Genomic DNA, 21726 nt, shown 5'->3' with positions numbered 1-21726 from the left:
CTTAAGGAAAAACAGAACAAAACAATGGTCTGTGTTGGAATCCTAACATCTGAGATTCCTCCAGCTTCATTTATGAGCTCAGATTTTCACTACATTTCTTCACTGCTCTTTATGTTTATTTTAAAGTTGTATTCTGTTTTATTTGTGTGTGTGTGTGTGTGTGTGTGTGTGTGTGTGTGTGTGTGTGTGTGTGTGCCTATGTGAGTGCATGTGCACCTGTGTGCAGGTGCCCGCAGAGGCCAGAAATGAGTGTGAGATTCCCCTGGAATAGAGTTACAGGAAGTTGTGAGGTACCTGATATGGGTGCTGGGAACAGAACTCCAGTTCTCTGTAAGAGCAGCAGTTGCTCATAACCCTTGAGACCTCTGTCCAGCTCCACACCCTTTCTTGTTTTCCTACTGTCACCAAAGCAGTCACATATTTACCGTACAGATTACATTTACAACACCATGATTGAGGGGGGGAAAAAGCAAAAAAAAAAAAAAAAAAAAAAAAAAAAAAAGCAAAATATTTGATCCCTAGTCTATCAGGCATGGCTTCCAGAAAAGAAGGTTTAAAATGGCTTCACTCAGGCTGCTGAAAGCACCCTGTACACACCATCTCCCATCACTCTCTATAGTAGAGCAGCACAATGACTAATTCAGCAGCACTGAGAGCCTGAGCGAACTGGAGGCCTCTTATTGCTGGTCCGTCAGAACCCAGCCTACGTCTCCCTCTAAGTCATTATTAGTCAAATTTAGTGAAGGCTCAAAAATCAAATAGAACCCCCACAAAAACTCCCTGGAGCAGAAAAGCTTTAGAAAGAACTTCCAGATGATGAGAGAGTTCTGAAGTCCTACCCCAACCTCAGCAAGTCAAATCCCAAACAGAACAATGACAGGTTCCTGGCCCAGTGTCTAAAGCAGCCATGAAATAGAACATCTTGAGCTTGAAATACCCTAAAGGAGCTTGAAAACCTGTCTCCTTTTGAGTATAATTTGGCATCTTTTATATTAGTCATCAGGAACCACATGTTAAACTAGGTTTTAGAAATTTGTTATGCCAGGCATGGTGGCACACACCTTCAATCCCAGCACTCAGGAGGCAGAGGCAGGAAGATCTCTAGGAGTTCAAGGCCAGCCTGGTGTACAGAGTGAACTCCAGGCAGCCAAGGCTACACTGTGAGAACCTATATAAAAAGGAAGATCACACATTTTGAGAGGAAAATTGGGCTGAAGGTGGTGAAAAGAAAAAAGAAGGAAGAGAATGAACTATTATACTTGCTCTCACTTTAGTTGAAAACTGGTATGTATCAGAAATGCCATACATTTCAGGGCATGTTTTCCACCAAGGCTAAAAGGAGTGGGGTACATCAGGTTCTGCTGCTAAAATGAAACTAATATCTATCTCCAGTCATCTTAGAACTCAATTAAAATAATTCCTAGATTAGTACTGGCTCATTCCGCCTGGCTGCTCAGGAAGGACTCTGACAACAACGTCATGGGCTGCTGTGACAGGGCCATCCCTGAGAACCAACAGTCCTTCTCCCCTGTGAAGATGCAACACTGGACAACCACTTCAAACCCGGCTTCCTGAACATCTGCAGCCAGCCAAGTGTCTAGGTGCCTCTGGGAATCAGGCACCATGCTAGTAACCCACGGGAGGCTGAAGGCACCATCCTCCCTCCATAGAACTTGAAAAATGGCCTTGAACTGGAGGCATGGACCTGTAATCCCAGCTGCTCTCAAGGCTGAGACGGGAAGATTGCAAATTCAAGGTCTGCCTGGGCTGCAAAGTGACTTTGAGGCCAGTCTAGACAGCTAAGTGAGACCCTGCCTCAAGATAAAACAAAGTAAAAAGGGGGACTAGGAATATAGCCAGGGTTGAGTGCTCACCTAGCATGATGCCCTAAATTCAAGCATCATTCTCTATCCTTCAACCACTGGTGGCAGCTGGGAGGGGTGACCTGAGAGTAGAATGCACAGTGGGATGGGATGGTCCCAAACCCTTGGATTGCAGATGCTGTCATCAGGGCCCAGTGAGGTAACATGACTCACATAAGAACTCAATCCAAATTTCAGTTCTGACCCAACCCGTGGCATATGCTGCCTGGAAATCCTTTTAAAACTGTCCTCCTGCAGATCAAACCCAACTCACAGTAGCAGGGCTGTTTCAAAACTCATTTACACCAGAGAGCTACCTGCTGCCTGTTTCTCCTGCTGCGTGTCCACTTCTGTGGAATGACAGCTAATAAAAATAGAGTCCTGCCAGGGATGCATAAGGGGAAAGAAACCCTGGCTCTTCGGGCCAGAGAGATGGTTCAGTGGGTCAAGGCACTCACCGCCAAGCCTGATGACCCGAGTTCAACACCCAGGATGCACGTGGTGGAAGGAGAGAACCCACTCCTGCAAGCTGTCCTCTGACCTCCGCATGAACACCATGGTGCATGCCTGTACATATACATACACATGTATGCATACATACAAACAAACATAAATATATATACATATACCAAAATAGTACTATTTTGTTGTTGTTGTTAGTTTTTTGAGACAAGGTTTCTCTGTGTAACAGCCCTGGCTGTCCTGAAACTAGCTCTGTAGACCAGGCTGGCCTCGAACTCACAAAGATCCGCCTGCCTCTGCCTCCCAAGTGCTTGGATTAAAGGCATGTGCCACCACCACCTGGCTCCAAAATATTATTTTTTTTAAGATTTAAAAATCTCTTCTGGGTCAAGGGAGAGCTGTTGCAGAGGACCCGGGTTCTGTTCTCGCATACCAGCTCACAATGGTCTGACTCCAGTTCCAGGAAGCCCAATGCCTTCCTCAGGCCTCCATGGGCACCAGGCACACACCTGGTGCACATACATACATGCAGGCAAATTACTCATACACATCAAATAATTAACAACAAAAACCTGTTCTAATAAAGCAGTCTCCAAAGAACACTTAGTAGTCTACCAAGACGAGGCCTCCTTAAGCTGGCCATGGGAAGCTGAACTTTCTCTAGCTCAGCCCCATGTCTGTTAAACAAGGAAGCAAAACACAAAGATAACCTGGAATTTTCTGACGAGATCAGGCATGTTCAGGGTGGCATAGTTATAGATAACCCAGTGTTTGGGGGTGTCCAATGCTATTGTAAAGCAACCTCAGGTCCCTATTGGTCAAATCATTATAAGATTTTTAACACAGGGCTGAAGAGATGGCTCAGGGGTTAAGAGCACTGGCTGCTCTTCCAGAGGACCTGAGTTCAATTCCCAGCACCCACATGGTGGCTCACAGCCATCTATAGTGGGATCTGGTGCCCTCTTCTGGCATAAAGGTGTACATGCAGATAGAGCACTCCTATACATAAAATAAATAAATAAATCTTTAAAAGATATTTTTAACACATTTAGACAAGAAGGCTGAAAATGAAAGGATGTGAAGGCTTGGTCTCATAATGCACAAATTTTTGTCCAAATTCCGACCTGTGAACTAAACATCAAGAATGCCTTCACACTGTTTTGTTTTCGATGTGCAAGCTTTGAACCTGTTGGTGGTCCCACGAGCACCTCACATAACAACTTGGGATGGCAAGAAAACACGCCACTGAGAGAAACACGTCTACTTTCGGCGGGTAGGAGCACTTGCTGTGTGAGCACGAAGACCTGGGTTCAAATCTCCACATCCACATAGAGCACAATAAACCCCGGCGCTGTGGAGGACAGAAACAGGGGGTTGCGACTTGTCACCCCAGACGCGGGTTCAGAGAAAGGCTCTATCTGGAAGGAATGCAGCAGAGAACGGACAGGACGCCTAATATCTTCTTCGGGCCTCTGCATGTGTGCAGGGGTTGATCCACATCCACAATAAACAAGTAAACAGACGAATAAAAACCTAATTTTGGAGCTGGGGCTATAGCTCAGTGGTAGAACATTTACTCTGTGTGCACGAGGCCCTGGGTTCCATCTACAGCAAACACACACACACACACACACACACACACACACACACACACACACACACACACACACACAAACTCTAGTAAAGCCCTAGTTAACAGGCCTTGAACAGGAAACCGGTTCAGTCTCTGGGGGCTGGGATCACGGATACAAAAGCAACTTCCAGAACTCCATTCCTGAGGACTTTTGACAAGTTGAAATCCTGGCAGCCCTGAGAAGCAGCACTGGAGAGCTAAGCAAGTTGCACGTGGCAGTGGTTTTCTGAAGCCCAAGGCTGCCAGGCTGTGCCATGGTCGTAAACCTGGGTCTCAGTTTTTACCACCTCACGCCATCTGAATCTACCTCCGCCAAATTTTACTCACAATTCAATCACACCTAAAACATCCTCCCGGGGCACAAGCAGAAGGGTTGGGAGTTCAAGGTCATCTTTAGCTTCATCTACTGAGATCAAGGCCAATTTGAGCTACTGGAGACCTTGTCTCAAATAAGATCTCACGACCATTCATAAAAATGACCACAGATCTTCCATTGCAAAGGAGACTGATGCTAGCAAAGCCTGAGAGGGTATTACACCCAGTGAGCACGCGAGAGCCAGGCCTCCTGACCCCAAGCTTTCCGCTCACACTAATAAAAAGAATGACTTGAGTTGGGGTAGTGGTGCACACACACCTTCAGTCACAGCACTAGGGAGGCAGAGGCAAGTGGATCTCTGTTAGTTCAAGGCCAGTCTGGTCTACAGAGTGAGATCCAGGACAGCCAGGGATACATAGAGAGACTTGTCTAAAACAGATAAACAAAAACAAAAATAAAGAATGACTTTATTTTTCCTGCTCCTGACCCACTTTCAAGAACAGAAATGAGGAAGCCATGTTAAGAGTTGGGTTGGGCAGATGGAGGCTCAAATAACCCTAAATTTTTCCAACAAAATGTCCATCTCAACTTAGTTTATAAGCGAGGGTGTCAAGGGCAGAGCTTCGCGTATGATAGAGTGTAGAAGAATGCCAAGGAAGTGAGGAGAGCTCTGTCTACTTGGACTTTGTCTTATTCAGAGGGGATGTTTTGATCAGAAAGGAGAGAAAGGGGCCGGGGCTATAACTCCATGTTACACAGAGCACTGGCCTAGCATACATGAGACCCTAGGGGTTGAAGATCTATGGTGAACTGTGGAGAATAGCTGAAGAGTCAATCCAGGAGGTAAGCATTGTCATTACAACTTCCAAAGGCAGAGCCTGCAGATTCTAGGCAGAAGGCATTCCGTGTTGCTCCTGACTAAGGTTCCGGAGACCATGGAGGGGGCTGGTACACAAGAACTTCAAAGAGAAAGGAGCCAATGGGGCTCTCAACAGTAAGTTACTTGAGAATTGGCCCCACGTCCCTGGGTGGTGGCAACGTTAGACTGGCCAGAGGTAAAATGGATACAGTGCACATCCTTGTGACAAGAAGGAAGATAAACAGTGAGGTGCTGATACAAACGGTGGCCATTAGTCCCATCTACGCTGCTTACCATCTATCTGAGGAAGTCTGTGGAGACACCCATTTCACTCCACCTAGACCTTAGCCTAAACAGCAGGAGTCTGCATCCTCAAGAACGCAGTAGTGAATGTGATAAATGTATCACCACTCTAGATAATTTGGGGGGGGGGGAGGATAGAATAGTCATATGCAAGGAAATAAATCTAAGAGAGATAAATATTGCCCAAATGACTAAATAGGCAACCTTTCCGCGAGTCTCTGAACGAGGTGTGGCGCATCTGCAACACACATTAACAGGAGCTTTGTAGTTACAAGACGGTTGTAACGTCAAGGATCAACAGCACGGCTCCCAAGTACCACAGCTGGAATGTCATTGTTTCCAGAGTTCTGTGTCAAAGAATTTACACAGGCTAGATTACCAAGCCCTTATAACAAACAGATCCAAACGGAGGCTAACCATTTAGGTGACTTGGACGGCCTGGCTCTAAGTCTGAGCTACAGCTGATCCCCATGAGCTGAGGGAGCGGTGGTTCTGCTGCGCTCCATCAGATGTCATCAGCAAGAACTGCACTCTGAGAAGAAGGTGGCAGATTGGAATATTCAGCACAGCAAGAGAATTCAAAACCACATATGTTATCAGTTTTTAAAAAATGTCATTACAAGAGCCCTTGTTCAGAATGGCCTGCATGCTGCAGAAGCATGGGGAAGTTGGCTGAAGGAAACACCGAAGGAACACCATTCAGTGTTCAGCAGCCTCAGCTTCCCACAGAGCAGACTCTCTTGACCGCCTAGAAGTTCCTTATCACTGTATCGGGACAGCTGGTTAGCCATTTGGGAGTGTGCTGTGTGGGTGAAATGTGCACTCAAAGACCAGACAGAAGCTTCCAGGTGTCTGTCAATCCAGAGATTCAGAATCCATCAAGAGCTTCCTTTGTTTCTCCTGACAGAGAGCAACATCTTTAGAGAGGTCCACAGAGTGGCCCTGGTACATCAGGCAGGACAGCCATCTACTTGCTTTCTGAGCAACCTCGACCTTGCATCCCTGCATCCCAGGGGTTTCCAATGCAATCATACACAATACACAGGAGCACGCCACTGTTAGTCTTTACAGAGATGCTGAGGACCAGAAGGACTTCTGATAATTATTAGCAAAATAATTAATCAAACAGCACAGGTACACTGTCCTCTAAGCTCCTTACAAAGTAGCCTAAATAGGATCCCTGCCACCACTGGTCTTATAGTCAATTTGGAACACTGAGACTCACAGAGAAATACACAGTAGGCCCAGTGCCTGGGGGCAAGAAATCAGTGAGAAGGACCACAACAGAGTGACAAGGACTCAGACAGAAAGGCAGCTCTGGGGCTACTGAGTTAATGAGCGGCTTCAGAAAGACTGTGTTTGAGCTGGGCATCAGGGGTTATGATAGGTGGTCTCTCAGGAGGAGACGAGGCCTCTCGTGAATAAAGTCAAGCTAGAAATCGAATCAACTCTCAGTATCCAAGGGCTGCCAGTTCCCTAACCCTCACAGGTCCTAAAATCCCAACATGCTCAAGGCTCATGCACACCGCTGTAGTATCGGCATGTAACCTGTGTGCTTCCTGCATTCTAGATAACTTCTAATAACCAATGCAAGGGCAATGCTATGCGCATACTTGTGACCCAGTTGTGTGCAGGTGATAACAGCCAGGAAATAATCTGTACATGTTTGATGCAGGATTAACTTTCAACCCACAGTTCACTGAACCCAAGGAAGCCAAACTGTGAATGCAGCAGTCATTAGGCATGGCTGATGGGTGCAAAGTGTTCACAAGAAGAAACAACGGAGGGTGACCGGCACGTTGACAGCATAGAAGGAATGCCACGGGAAGCTGCTCCTTCCACAGACGCTGTAGGATAAAGAATGCCAGAAACAGCCAGGAAGGTGGCAAACCCAGCTTATGTTAGAGTGACCTCTTTTTCACACGATGTCAGGTCCATCTGCAATGGTCCCAGTGAATAGACTACCTGGGTTTGAAATCCTGCAGGAGGGGCTCAAAATAAACAGCCCACCGTTTCATCCATCAGAGGGAACCCTGAACATCCTGAAACTCTAGCATTTGGGTATACAGCAAACCACAAAGTTGGTGGAGCAAGAAAAGGGGGACAGTTGGCAAAGAACCAGGTGACGATGTACAGGCAGTAAGCCAGAGTGCTTATGGGGAAAGGCAGACGTCCGCAACCAAGGAGCATTTGCCTGAACCACACAGCCCAGCAAAAACGTCTCAGAAGTCCTTCATGAGACTTCCTTTGCCCCAGAATTTATCTGTACCATGATATCAAAGAAACAATCAGCTTGCTTATCATTCCTTTTTAGTGCCACACTACCCCACAAGGAGACCAGGTCGCCAGCTGACCCACGCACGTGGGATCCAGACTTCCTTGTCTGCAATCTCTTGGGACTAAGTCCAGGAAGATAACCTTAGTCTTTGTGTGGTGACTGTAAATGCGTGTGACCACTGCTGCAGCCAGAGTGCTGGCCTGGAAACCATGCATGCCCAGTCTTGTGGATTGCAGCCAGAAAGGCTGAATGGACTGAGACTCTCGTCCCTTGTAAATGTTAAGACTGCGCAGAATGTTTGAACTGAGAGGGTCTTAGAGACCATGAATTGCATCCTTTCTGTCTTTCTGGATGAAGACAAACCAGAAATGATTCCTACTTGCCCAAGGTCACACGGATGAGAGGTTATGAAGAGGTCTAGATCTGCCTTAGATTCCCAGGCAAGGGCAGTCTGCCCTGGATCACACTGGCATCTCCAGCTGGAAAGCCTGCTAAAGCCGGGCATGCGGGCGGGTGCTGGGGACCAAACCCAGGGCCTCACATGCTAAGCTTGGGTTCTATCTACCACTAAGCTCCACCTCTAACAGTATCACTCTTTTGGGTTTTGTTTGTTTGTTTGTTTGTTTGTTTTTTGGTTTTTCGAGACAGGGTTTCTCTGTGTAGCTTTGCGCCTTTCCTGGATCTCGCTGTGTAGACCAGGCTGGCCTTGAACTCACAAAGATCCGCCTGCCTCTGCCTCCCAAGTGCTGGGATTAAAGGTGTGCGCCACCACCGCCCAGCTAGTATCACTCTTTATAAATGCTTCAATGCCATTTGTTGTCAACGTAATGACAACCAATTTGTGACATCATAGCTTATTTCATCAACAACCAATGAGGCTCGTTACTGTTATCCGGATGTCACTTTTTTTTTTTTAACCCAGTACTGGTATTGAACCCAGGCTCTTATGCACGCTGGGCAAAGTGCTCTACCACTGTGGATTATGCCCTGTTCTTGTCATTCCAAAAGACGGAAAACCTGAGGTAGAGAGAGGTCACCCAGCCAGGACAGAAACAGGCCTGTCTAACTCACTGCGGCTTCAAAGTCCACCCTTGAAGCCACCTCATTAGAGTTCATGACATATGAATTCTTTAAATTATAAAATGAGGAAAAAAGAGTAAGCAAAAATCTATAGGTATGACTACCAATGTTGTAAAATGAATTTAAAAGCTAACTGTTTTTTTTTTAATAAGTATTCAATATATCTCATGGGCTGACTCGATGGCTCAGTGGATTAAGGGGCTTGCTCCCAAACCTGATGAGCTAAATTCAATCCCAAGAACTCACATGCTAGAAGGGAAGAACTGATTACTAAAAGCTGCCCACTGACCTCCACATACGTACACACTGATAAATAAGTAAGTAAATAAATAAATAAACGTAATTTTTAAAATTTCTTGATGGTACATTTGAGCTTTAATTTTTTTATTACCTGTATTTGTTTGTTTGTTTTGTGTGTGTTTCCACGCCTTGGCTCAGGTGTGGTAGTCAGAGGACAACTTTCAGGAGTTGGTTCTCTCTTTCCACCATGTGGATTCTGAGGCTCAAACTCACAATGTCTCGCTCAGCAGCAAAAACACCTTTATCCTCTGAGCCACCTCGCTAGCCCTTATCTATTTGTTAAGGAAATGTCTGGCTACGGGTTTGCTGGGACTGTAGAAAGCATGCTAGCATTTCAAGTAGGTATTTTTCTCAGGCTTAGTGGTCACAAGAAGCTTGCCCCGTGCCAGAGGTAGGATGTGACTCACCTGACGGCTTAGAAGGGTCTCTTCTGGAAAAGCTTCAGTTACTGCCTGCTGCCTGCTTTGGTGGCCCTCCCCCCTCCCCAAACCCAAACACACACACACACACACACACACACACACACACACACACACACACACACTCACATACACACACACACCCCTCTGATCTTCAAGGAACATCATTTTTATGTTAACTTTCTACTAAAAGCAAATCTCTAATTATTAGTAACTGGATTGAAACCAGAGACTGAACCTCAAAAGATTAATAAAAATGTATTTTGATAAGCATATTCAAAACCAACATCACTGGAATAAATAACCAATACTCAATTATATATTTTTCACATTCCCTCTTATTAAAGACATAATGTCAGATCTCATTATCTTGCTTGCCCTGGAGAAGAAACCCAGGAGCAATAAGAACTCAAATAAGCCAATTACAACTGTATCGAAGATCAAATTTCAGGGAGAAAATGGGAGTGCATTAAGAAGATGGACTGCCACATAGACTCATTTCCCCAGCCAGATGTCTTGATTGTGGAGCAAGCAAAAATCCATTCTGCAAATAGGACCAATCCTAAAAACACAAACGCCATACAAGTGTCGCTGTGTGCCTGAAGTCGTCAACCACCCAGAGACGGAAATCAAAGAGCAGTACCAGGCATGCAGCGACCCCTCAGATTTGCTGAGGGAAGGAAAACTGAAGAAAGTTTTCACAGAACATGAGGCATGTGGTAGAAGTTTTCAAAATGTCCAAGTGACAATGCTTTGAGTTTTGACAACATCTTTTCAATAATACCATTAGAACAACCATGGAACCAGGTATCAAGAACTGGATAAAATGAGAGATTTTAATCTGCTCCAGGCAAAACCCTTTCCTATACATACCTGACCTGCACCTGCTAAGCCGGAAAAACATCTCTAAGCTCCGCTTTGCCTCAGCAAGAGATTCAGACCCAAACCTACAGGGTGGTATAATGTTTCTAGTACAACTCTAACATGGCAAAATTCCCTGAGTTTCTGCGTTTCAGATATACACCTTGATTTAGCACCTTCCGCGGACGTTGCCCAGCATGACCCAATTCTTCATGACAAGTCTTTTACCTGGAGTCGCTGGGAGAAGAACCCCGAGCCACTCTGTCCCATTGAAAGTAACACAAGTACTGTTGCAATGAAACCAAATCTACACAGACCCGGGCCGTCCTAACTGCCCTAAAGCACTAAAGCATAATAAAATTACAGCCAGCTGGGACGTCGAGAGCAATTGAGGCTCTATTTGGCTCCCTCCTAACCATTTACCAGTAGAGAAGAAGTTTCCAACACTTACATTATGAATCTTTCTTCTTGGGAGTCAAGATTTGGCCATAAACTCTGGCAGCCCGAATACCAATTTTATACAAAACGCTTAATCTTAAAGTAATAGTATATCCCACCACTTAATACCCACTTAGGTTTTCTTCTCTCTCTCTCTCTCTCTCTCTCTCTCTCTCTCTCTCTCTCTCTCTCTCTCTCTCTCTCTCTCTCTCCTCACATGGCATACTATTAGAAAGGGAGCCACATGTATTAAGGCACATCTGAAATGCCTGTCCAGCGGAAGTCTTAGCTACAAGAACACAGTGAAAACACAATAAGAAAATACTCCAGAATTTTCCAAAGTAACCCCTGGTTTAAAAAGAAAAAAATGTAGTGAAACCCTAGAAGAGCTAATGAAATTTCACAGCACCTTCATTGCCCACTCTGATTTCCTTCTGTGCCTTTAAACGTTTCTTAACTGCTTAGAGGGCAGACGGCACTTCAGAGGAAAGTCCTGAAACACACCTGTTAGAGAACGTGTTCACCATTGGCCGGGCTGTACGGCCTTGATAAGAGAGAAAATAGTCAAGAGCCGGGCAAACACTGATTCTCTGTTCTCCAGTCTCATGTCACATTAGCCAGAACACTCCCAGGAGACCCAGACCCAAGAACGCACTCTGTGCCTCAGTTTCCCTAACCACTAAGTATCAGGTGTGATACAAGTTCTGGAATCAAAATAATTACATATAATCGCCTCTGAAGTCCACATCGGAATATTACATCGAAATGCTGTCAGGGAAATACAACTTCCAAAGCCTTTTGCAATATTCTCTTCCTTCAACTACTCCAACGGAGTTAGCTCGACTATTCATCAAGAGTAGACAAACGCCTACTTGTTTTAACAACATTCACATAAAAACCCAAGACAGAGGTACAGAAACCTTCCCAGGCAAGGTTATCAGCGCTCGGATTATCGTGTCCAAAGTAGATCCCACAGAACCTAACTAGGGCAAGACTTTGATTTCGTTTGTGCTTTGAGACTAGGATTTCGTTTACCGAGACAGCTTCAGGGCCTAGGAACAGAAGAAGACGAACTACAGAAAATCCGTGGATCCGTTCTTTATAACAATTTATAACTACTTGGTGCAGAACCACTGGTCCATCTCCACAACTTGGCGTGTGTAGAGACTGGGACTCCAGCAGGGGTCAAGGAGCCAGGAGCGGGCAAACACAGATGTTGCCCTTTCCCCGGGCCCACCCAGCTGTAACCAATAGGCGGGCGCTGTGGGCCCCTAAAGTAGTCTCCCTTAGAAACCTAACTGGTATCTGGGAAACCAAAACTGGGTTTCCTGGGTGGTCTGAACACCCAGTGTCCACAGGGCTCACCACCAGCGCGAATGCCTTCTCCACCCGTGACCCCTACCACCCACACTCGAGTATTCCAGCGAAAACCCGTGAAACAAGTGCATGGGTTCCCACGGAATGAATCCTAAAGGCCCCTCCCAAACAAGATAACCAACCATCGATGCTTTTGTAAACTCAACAACCGTTTTCACAAGAAATAAATGTCCTGAGCTGGAGATTGACCAGCCGTCTGGGGTTCTCCCAAGCACCTGAACCCGGGCCAGGAGCACAGATGGGAAGAGGGGACCCTGGCTCTCCAGGCGCTCCCTTCTCCACCACCCGCATGCCACTGATTTCCACCGCTCGCAACCAGCTGAGGTTGAACCCCCTCACCCTCCGCCCCCTCCCAGCCCGGTGCCCCAAGGGGTGAGGGGTGGCCGCCGCCTCCTCCCCGGTGCGCTCCGGCAACTGCCGCCTCCGACCCGGCAGCGCCATGCACTTGTTGCCAGCCCCCAGAGACCAGGAGGCGGCGCCCATCCCTCCGGCTGCCCAGCCTGCAGGGTGCAACCCCTCGCCACCTCTGCAGACCCCTGCGTCCTCGGGGACCCTGGAGAAACTTTGTCCCCTGCGTGCGAACTCAGGTGGGCAAACTTCGCCGGGGGCTGCGGGGAGACCAGAGGGATGGCTCCCGCCATCAGCTTTTTTTTTTTTTTTTTTTTTTTTTACCTGGAGCTGTAGCCCGGGAGCGCCCGGAACCCTAGCCAGGCGCTGTCCCCGCGGCCTGCCGAGGGCGACACGCCGGCCAGCGTCGCCCGGAGCGGGGAAGCCGGTCCCCAGCTGCCCACGCCCCTCCGCCGGGCTGGCCGCGCCGAGGGGCGGAGCCGCCGCTCCCCGCTCCCCGCTCGCCCGCTCGCCCGCCGCGCCCACTCCTGGGGCCGCCCCCGCGCCCCCCGGTTCCCGCCTGCCCACCTCCGGCCTGCCGGGCTCGCCACCGCCGCCGCCGCCGCCTCATCACATGGCCGCGCCCGCCACCGGCTCCCGGAGGAAACCTGAAGCTGCTGCGGCTCCGCCGCCCCCTCCCTCCGCGGGGCGGCGGTCGCTCGCCTCGGCTTTCCTCCTCGCGGCGGGCACGGAGCGGGACCTTGCCGGGCCAGGGCAGGGTTGCACCCTAGCGGCGGCGCCCGCTCGCCCTGGGGGCCTCCACGCCCTGGTGGCGCCGGAGGAAGGAGCTGGCCTGTCGGCTCCTAAGGGGAGCAGTGCCAGGCCCTAGGGAGGCTCGGGTTGTTCTCAGCCCAAAGCCACCACACCCGGGACGTAATAGCACCCGGGTCTGTTACAATGGGAAGTACTATTTTAAAAGCAGCAGCCCTCTTAATTCATGGGGATGATGGAGGGTACTCCGGTCCAAAGCTTTACAGGCTCGGTTCCCTAGGCTTTTATGCACACAGGTGCATAAATGGCATCAAAAAATTTTTAATTTTTTTTTTTTTAGAAAGTCCTAGTCACTTATACAATACTCAGCCATGTGAAGGGACCCCCCCACCACCACCATCTTGCTGCACCTTATTACTGAGCACTGACCCAACCCCAAGATAGAAATTCTCTCCATTGTGCAGCTCACCATAAAATAGGTTCAAAATGATCATTGCAGCTTTAAAGATAAAATTATGCATCTACTTTTCTGAAAGTACCTTGAGTACTGGCTTTATTTTTCCCAGGAAGATAAGATGTCTACATGAACATGAGAGATGTGGCGGCCCCAAGAAGTTGGGCCATCGTATCTCCAAATCAGAAGCAGGACTCCTCCATCACCACCAGAGGCCCTGGGCCGCCCTCCTAATGCTCCTTGTTTAAACAGAGCCTGAGGAATGACAGGGTATCAGGAAAAGACGTCCAGGGTCTTCCATCTTTAGTCCCAGCTCTCTTCCTTCTTGTTAAAGGACCTGACACTGGCCTTGCACTCTGACACTTGCACTCATATCAACTGATCTCACACTGCAGAGCCATAGGCCCCAAAGAAGAGCCCTCTCCACTGAAGGACTTCAAGGTCCTGAAGATAAAATAAAATAAAAGCAATAATATTATTGTCAAACACCAGTATTTTCAATGTGAAAATGTCAACTGGAGATGAGCTGAGTCGACACTCCGGATTAAAAACAGTTTCCAAGCTGGTTAGCAGAAAAGTTCATAAAAGAAGCCTTCGTTGCTGGTCCCTTTGTTGCTGCTGGACTTTTGTTTCATTTATTTTCCTTTTTCATTGATTCTGTCATATAGCTAGAAAAAAAGCAAGGAATCTTGGGAAGAGGAACAGGTATTGTAAGACATTACCCCAAGCCTCTTCCACACTAATAAGCAGCAAACAGGAAAATCGTCAGTAAAACTCTCGGAGGATTGTAGATGAGGACATGTAATCCCACTGCATGCCGCTGTTCTTGCCCTCTCTCAAGCGCGGAGCTTGATCAATATTTAAATAAGTCCTTGGCTTTCAACTCCTCTAGGTTCAAACTCTAAGCGCATGCTCTGGCGACTTTAAAAGAAGCCGGTGACTGCCCGAGGCAGGAAGATATCCCTTGTGTAAATAACCTTTTGCATCTGATTGGTTTCGCTCCTGCAGACACAGGTCACTCAGGACATGATAGCACTGAGCTGGGCTGGAACTGCATGGGTTTAGAATTCAGACAAAGTCTGCTATTCTCAGGCCACAGACAAGGAGCATTCAGCCAGGAAGAGAGCAGGTGGGCAATTCAGCTGGCATTGCCCCAGCTTTCCAGGGAGTCCTCTGCAGTGTCCCAGCTGGTCTGTCTTGTCTAGCAGTCCAACCTCCATTCATCCTTAACCTTTATGCCACCAAGACCTCCTCCATAAGTGCCTTCTCCACTGTTCTGCTCTCTTCCATCCTTTGACAGAGTCACAGTCTTATCACATGACATAGCACTTGCCTATACTTGCTGTCCTAGGCAGAACTATTAAAATTCTTACTCTGTCTCTAATTTGCCCTTTCAAGAACAAAGACCTAATGGTCTCCAGTGCCGGCACAGGGCACCTGGGGAGTATTGAATGTTAGTTTTGTTTTTTAATCAGTTATGCAGTAAGGAAATGCCCATCACAATTTGCAAACATTAATGGATTAGAATTGGCCCCAATGCTATGATCATCTAGTAGTTCCCTCTATTTTATTTCTTTAGTTAATAATTCTGGGAACATAAATAAGTCCAGGATTAGGCCATGAGCATTAAATGGCCAACCAATACACCATTCCTAGAAAGTTTCATTGTCTGAAGTGAAAGTTTGGTCTGAGAAGATGGCCAGTTTGTCAGAGAATGGGGCAAACTTCCGAATTAAAAATAGAACGACCTTGGGCACATCAGTCTTTCTAAGCTTTCATTTCTTCGTTTTAAAATGTGTATAGTGTCTGTAATCACTGTGAAGATTAAAGGCCTGACAGCAAATGCAGGATAAAATGATACAGACACATGAAATAGTGGCAGGCAATACTTCAGAGTATGGAATATTAGAACACTTCTTTTTTTAAAAAAAAAAAAGATTTATTTAGGTTTTTTTTTTTTTTTTTTTTGGTTTTTCGAGACAGGGTTTCTCTGTGTAGCTTTGCGCCTTTTCCTGGAACTCACTTGGTAGTCCAGGCTGGCCTCGAACTCTCAGAGATCCGCCTGGCTCTGCCTCCCGAGTGCTGGGATTAAAGGCGTGCGCCACCACCGCCCGGCGATTTATTTAGTTTTTAATTATGTGAATGTGTGTGTGCCTGTGTGGAAGGTCTGTGTACATGTGGATGCAGTACCCGCAGGAGTCACAAGAGGGCCGCATATCCCCTGGAGCTGCAGTTACAGGTAGGTTGTGAGTCAACCCGTGTGGATGGTGGGAACAGAACTCTAGCTGTCTGCAAGAAGAACAGTACTAGCTCTTAACCACGGAGTCTTTGCTCCGGCCCCCACTTAAAAGTCAGATGCCAAGTTCTAGAGAAACTAGTTCTAGGTTGTACACGTTTCCTTGGTCTAAATTTAGGGTACACAGAGAAAAGAAGCTATCCTAGGTAGGGGTATCATTGATGTGATGAAACACCATGACCAAAGCATGGAGTGGAAAGTGTTTATTTGGCTTACACTTCTATATCACTGTTCATCACTGAAGGAAGTCAGGATAGGAACTCAAGCAGGGCAGGAATCTAGAGGCAGGAGCTGATGCAGAGGTCATGGAGAGGTGCTGCTCATTGGCTTGCTCAGCCTGCTTTCTGATAGAACTCAGGACCACCAGCCCAGGGATGGCACCACCCACAACAGGCAGAACCCTCCCACATCGATCACTAATTAAGAAAATGCCCTACAGCCCAGTCTTACGGAGGCATTTTCTCCGTTGAGGTTCCCTCCTCTCTGATGACTAGCTTGGGTCAAGTTGACACAAAAGGAGCCATCCTAACTTGCTTTCTATTGCTCTGACAAATGCTATAACCAAAAGCAAGTGGGGAGGAAACCGTCTGTTGGGTTTCCTGATCACAGTCCCTCAAGTTAAGGCAGGACCCTGGGGGCAGGAACTGAAGTGGAGGCCACAGAGGAATGCTGCTTTCTGCCTTGCTTTTTTCATATAACCCGGGACCACCAGCCCAGGGGTAGAACCACCCACAGGAGGCTGGGCCCTCCCAAATCAATTATTATTTTTTCAAAAATGCTCCCACACACTTGCCTACAGGCCAAAGGGATGGAAGCATTTTCTCAGCTGAAGTTTCTTTTTCCCAGGTGACTCTAGCTTGTGTCAAAATCTGGGGGGGGGGGGGGGGGGGGGGGGGGGAATCTAACCAGCACAGCGGCCAACATGCTCAGAACCAGGGTCTCCAGTGGAACACTGTCGGTGCACAAAATATTGTTTACCTTCAGCTAATCCCTAGGAGCCTAAAACTCTAACATTAAAGATTTGTTACACCTCTCCTGCCACTCTTTTTTTTAAATAACATTTTAAAAACAAGCTTTTTATGTAAGTACATCAAGCAATGGGTTTCATTGTTGGGGGACGGGGGTGTTTATATCCCCTGCAGTTCTCTCTTCTGGCTACATATTATCACCTCCCGGAAAAAAAAAGTCTTGACTCCAGGGCCCCACACTAGAACAGAATCTCCAGGGGATGGGGGCCCAGATTTATAAGCTCCCCAGGGGATTCCAAAGTCTAGACCAAGTTGAAATCAGATAAAAGGAACTGAGTTTGTCCCCAGGACAGGAGGATGAGAGCCAACCTTCAATGACACAACCCTTCCGGTATCTCCTGTGTTGGACAATCAGAACCTCAGGTGTGCTGTGCTTCAGGGACGTGTGCACTCAAATCATGTTGGGAATTTGTTGAAAGATGCATTCTTGTGTAATGTCAGCTAACGGCAGCAATGCTGTATTTCTGACGAGCTTCAGAAGGTGCCCACCTGCCTGGTCCCGGACCAACCTCCAGCATCAATATAATGCAGACTCAAACCAGGTAAGGTAAGCCATGCCTATAATCCCAGCACTTGAGAGGTTGAGGCAAGAGGATTGCCATGAGTTCAAGGCAGCCTGAGCTACGTTGTGAGTTCCAGGCCAGCCTAGACCATATATATAGAGAGATCCTTTCTTTAAAAAGTCCATGATAGAGTCAGGCAGTGGTGGGGCACGCCTTTAATCCCAGCACTCGGGAGGCAGAGGCAAGTGGATCTCTGTGAGTTCGAGGCCATCCTGGTCTACAGAGTGAGTTCCAGGACAGCCAGAGTTACATCAAGATACCATGTCTCAGAAAAAAGAAATGAAAAAACATGATAAACACCTGTAACCCCCACACTTGAAAGGTGGAGGCACTGATCTAGGTTGGAGTCTCCACTTACCTTCCATACCCAGATTTGTTCTGGAATGTGTTTGAGTAGAAGCTGTCCACAAGAGAAGAGTTCTTACAGCTGTTCGGAAAGGAGAAACATATTCCATTGTTCTATGTGAGCTGTGTGTCCAGCTCAGTGCAGGTGAGGGCCATAGGTGTCCGAGTACATTGCTAGAGGAGATTGTGTGTGCAGGCCGGAGACAGCAGTAGGCTGCCAAGGGCACTGTGGAAGAGGGATGTGTGAGCCAAAAGTTCAAGACCACCTGGGTCTACACAGCACAATCCTGTCTCAAACAACAACAACAACCCAAAAACAAATAAGAACCGAAGTTCAAAATAGACATCAGGGACAAGCAGAGAAATAGTCAATATCTGTTATAAAAGAACTCCTATCTCTGAACATTTTTAGTCAAGGAATAGCAAGTATTGACTATCCACAAAATGCACGTTACAATCTTTGAATAAAAGAATATTTAGCCAGTTTTAAGTATAAAATCCTTCTAAAAGGGCAAACTTCTACTAGGCAAAACCAGTTTTATACCAAAGACACTTTTCAAGGCATTCAAAAATGTTTGAATTTCTCTTGAACTTGGAAGTAAACACGAACTTTTAGGTCAAGGAAAAATTGTCTTACCATATAAATTAACATCTATCTACAGTAGTAAAGTATGATTCTTTTCTTATTTTAATTTTTCTGGAGGAAGAGGTCTGTGAAGCCGGAGTGCACAGAGCCCACAGAAATCTCAATGCACACAAGTTCTCAAGGTCCATGTTCATCCCAGGTAGTTAGAAAAGCCTGTGGACTTCCCTGTTGTGGATGATATTTGCATACAGCTGCTTACATGAGTGGCAGGGCCGTATTAGGGAAATCATAAATACACCTCTTGAGTGGAACCAGCCCTATAAATATACAGAGTGTGACAGTTCCCACACATGTGATTTGTGGAACATTGTCCATGCACAAGATAGTGTTTATTCAGGCGATCCCTAGTGACCTAAAATGCTAACATAAAGATTTTTTTCCGTCTCTGTTGCCACCTTTTTTTAGCGTTTTTAACATGAACTTTTTATGTAAGTGTACCAAACAATGGGTTTCATTATGGGGTGTGTGTGCATGTGTGTTTGTACTTTGTTTTTATCCATCCGCCTTCTCTCCCCATCCCTCTCCCCATCCTCCTCCAGTACTAGTCTTTAGGGAGAACACTATAAAGAGTCTCATCCTTTATAAGCTTGTGACCGGTGGTCCTGTCTGGACCCAGTGTTTCCAGGTTCTTGTTGTCCCAGTCAAAGAGTTAAAATACAGATGCACACAGATTACGATGTGGCAAGGAAACCCCAGTCAGAAGCACAGCAATAGCACAGCTCCAATACTCGGTCAAAGCGCAGAGGTCAACTGAGTAAAAGAGCATTCAGGGACCAGGTCATTGTTTGGGGCTTCATTTTGTGGGCTCAAGTAGGAGGATGGGCTTGAATATTGGGGGGACTTGGGAGTATTGTTTTCTGTTTGGGCTGACAGGTTTGATTATGTAAGATTTTTTTTTTCTCTGAGTGTTCTTTCCCATAATGCATCCACACCATATCGGACACTCAGCCCTTTTCCCAAAAAGACTGCCTGGAAGTGCCGGATAGACCAAGCTGGACTCAAACTTGGAGTAATTTTCCTGACTGACTCACCAGTGCTGGGATTACAGGCATGTGCTGCCAAAACTTTGTCTCAAAACACCCATTTTGATTGCCGTCTCTCATCCTTCCAGAGAGCCACCTCATTCCAACTTGTGAAAAGCCAGCAAATCTGACCCGTGAGCCACCCAAGGAACCACTGAGGTTTACCAAGAAGTCTATTCTAGAACAGACTTTATCTCAGAACATGATTGTTTACGACATCGGTGTGCATGTGCATCTGTGTTTTCTTGCCAAAATGGCTATAGGTGACTTCCAGTTATACCCTACTTCTTAAATATTAAGCCAACTTAAGACCCCCTGTTTTTTTTATCACCATGGCACAACTCCACAAGACAGTTCAAATAGATATTCCCAAACGCACACCGTGTCTATATATTCTCCGTCCGTCATCAGATGTTCTGGAGTACTCCAGTGTGGGCGTAGGAGAGAACTACATGTACCCAGTGTTTTTCCAATTCCCCAACACCTGCCCAACACTGATATGAGCATGTTAAATCTCATCCTGAAGCAAGCTTTCACGGTTATATAATAAAAGCCCTTTTTAAAAGAGTTGATAATGGAGACACTAACACCATTTTAATTAGGGTGGCTCAACTAGTCACTGATTATACCTGTGGGAAATAATGGATGCACAACTGTCCCACGGGCTGTAATTATATTGAAGGCTTCTGGTGACTGGTGACATGGCAGATGTGAGAATGAGGCCCTGCTGCTCGGCTCATGATGTCATCTGAACGCTGCATGTATGCATGCATGGCTCTGGGCGCTCCTACTCATCACAGACGATTCAGTTCCTGTTTTCCTATTTACAAAGGGCAGGCAGAGGAAGGGACCAGAGAGGAAACTCCATAAACAAACTGGGGGTGAATCTGTTTCCCTCCCACAAGAAGTTATATAAAGTCTTTGCACTGAGCTTTCAAACTTCATTTGATTACCATCTGATAACTTCCAACACAGACCCTAAGGTGAAATCAGATCCTGCCATAAACGGACCTCAGCACTTTCGACTAGCCTACCTTAACTACCCTGCAAGTTCTGAAGCTAATTTAAAAGACCTAGAGTCAGGGCTCAAGGCAGTGCACCAAAGCTGTTTTGTTATTGTTTTCAAGTCTGAAAGATCTGTGCCTGTTCACCTGGTATAGCTTCGACTCTAGCACTCAGAGGTGGTGGGCAGGGCAGGTGAGTTTGCAGAGACGTATTTCAACCCAGCCAAACCAACTTAACAATTGTATGCAATGTGCAGAGAAACACTGCACACTTCTGTAAGCACTCACATTGGAGGGAGAGGGAGAGGGAGAGAGAGAGAGAGAGAGAGAGAGAGAGAGAGAGAGAGAGAGAGAGAGAGAGCGCTCAATTAAATAACCTAGTGATAAACCCCAAGAGTTTAGAAAAACACAAAGAAGCCAAATCCAAATGACTGCAAGAAATACAAACAAAAAAGTTATTCTAATCAATAAGTAAAGTAATGAACTAAATACAGATCTCAAAAGAAATAAACCAAGAAGCCAATAAATATTTTTTAAGTGTCCAATATCCTTAGACATCGGGGAGATGCAAATTAGAATCTCTTTGAGAGTCTATCTTGCCCCAATCAGAATGGTTAATAATAAGAAAATAAATACTAGTGAGGATATGGGGAAATAAAAACTCTTAGTCCTTGCTGTTGGGATTGTAAATCAACACAACTACTGTGGTATTCGGTATGGAGGTTCCTCAAAAAACTACAAATAGAACTCCCCTATGACCCAGCTCTATTACTCTTGGGAATACACTCAGGGGAGTCTAAGTCTTGCTACAGATGCTTGTACATCCGTGTTCATGCCTGCACTAGGTACAATAGCTAAGAGGGAGCCTAAGGCACCAATAGTTGACCAGATAAAGAAAATGTGGTATAGACTCACAGTGGGATTTTCTTCAGCCAAAAGAAGAAAGAAAAACAAAATCAGGGCATTTGCAAGAAAAATATGGAACTGGAAAGTATTTTGTTAAAGAAAGCAAGCACGGCCGGGCGGTGGTGGCGCACGCCTTTAATCCCAGCACTCGGGAGGCAGAGGCAGGCGGATCTCTG

At 46.5% G+C, this 21726-nt stretch overlaps 1 protein-coding gene across 4 annotated transcripts in view; it reads right to left on the bottom strand.

Annotated features, from left to right (window-relative positions):
• Arhgef28 (Rho guanine nucleotide exchange factor 28) overlaps nt 1–13392 on the bottom strand; it is a 300377-nt gene extending 286985 nt beyond the window's left edge. For 3 of the 4 annotated variants that reach the window (XM_052743476.1, XM_052743480.1, XM_052743477.1), the window contains exon 1: nt 13104–13392. In XM_052743476.1, the coding sequence (XP_052599436.1) occupies nt 13104–13146 (43 nt within the window). In that variant the 5' untranslated portion in view covers nt 13147–13392. Of the gene's footprint in view, nt 1–12860; nt 13010–13103 lie in introns of those variants that run through there. The other variant, XM_052743479.1, reaches the window with a different exon arrangement.
• Between the last annotated feature and the right edge of the window lie 8334 nt (nt 13393–21726).

The sequence above is a fragment of the Peromyscus californicus genome, unplaced genomic scaffold, assembly GCF_007827085.1.
Source record: "Peromyscus californicus insignis strain IS unplaced genomic scaffold, ASM782708v3 Scaffold_18__1_contigs__length_77618521, whole genome shotgun sequence".
NCBI lineage: Eukaryota > Metazoa > Chordata > Mammalia > Rodentia > Cricetidae > Peromyscus > Peromyscus californicus.
This window is presented reverse-complemented; position numbering and strand designations above follow the sequence as displayed.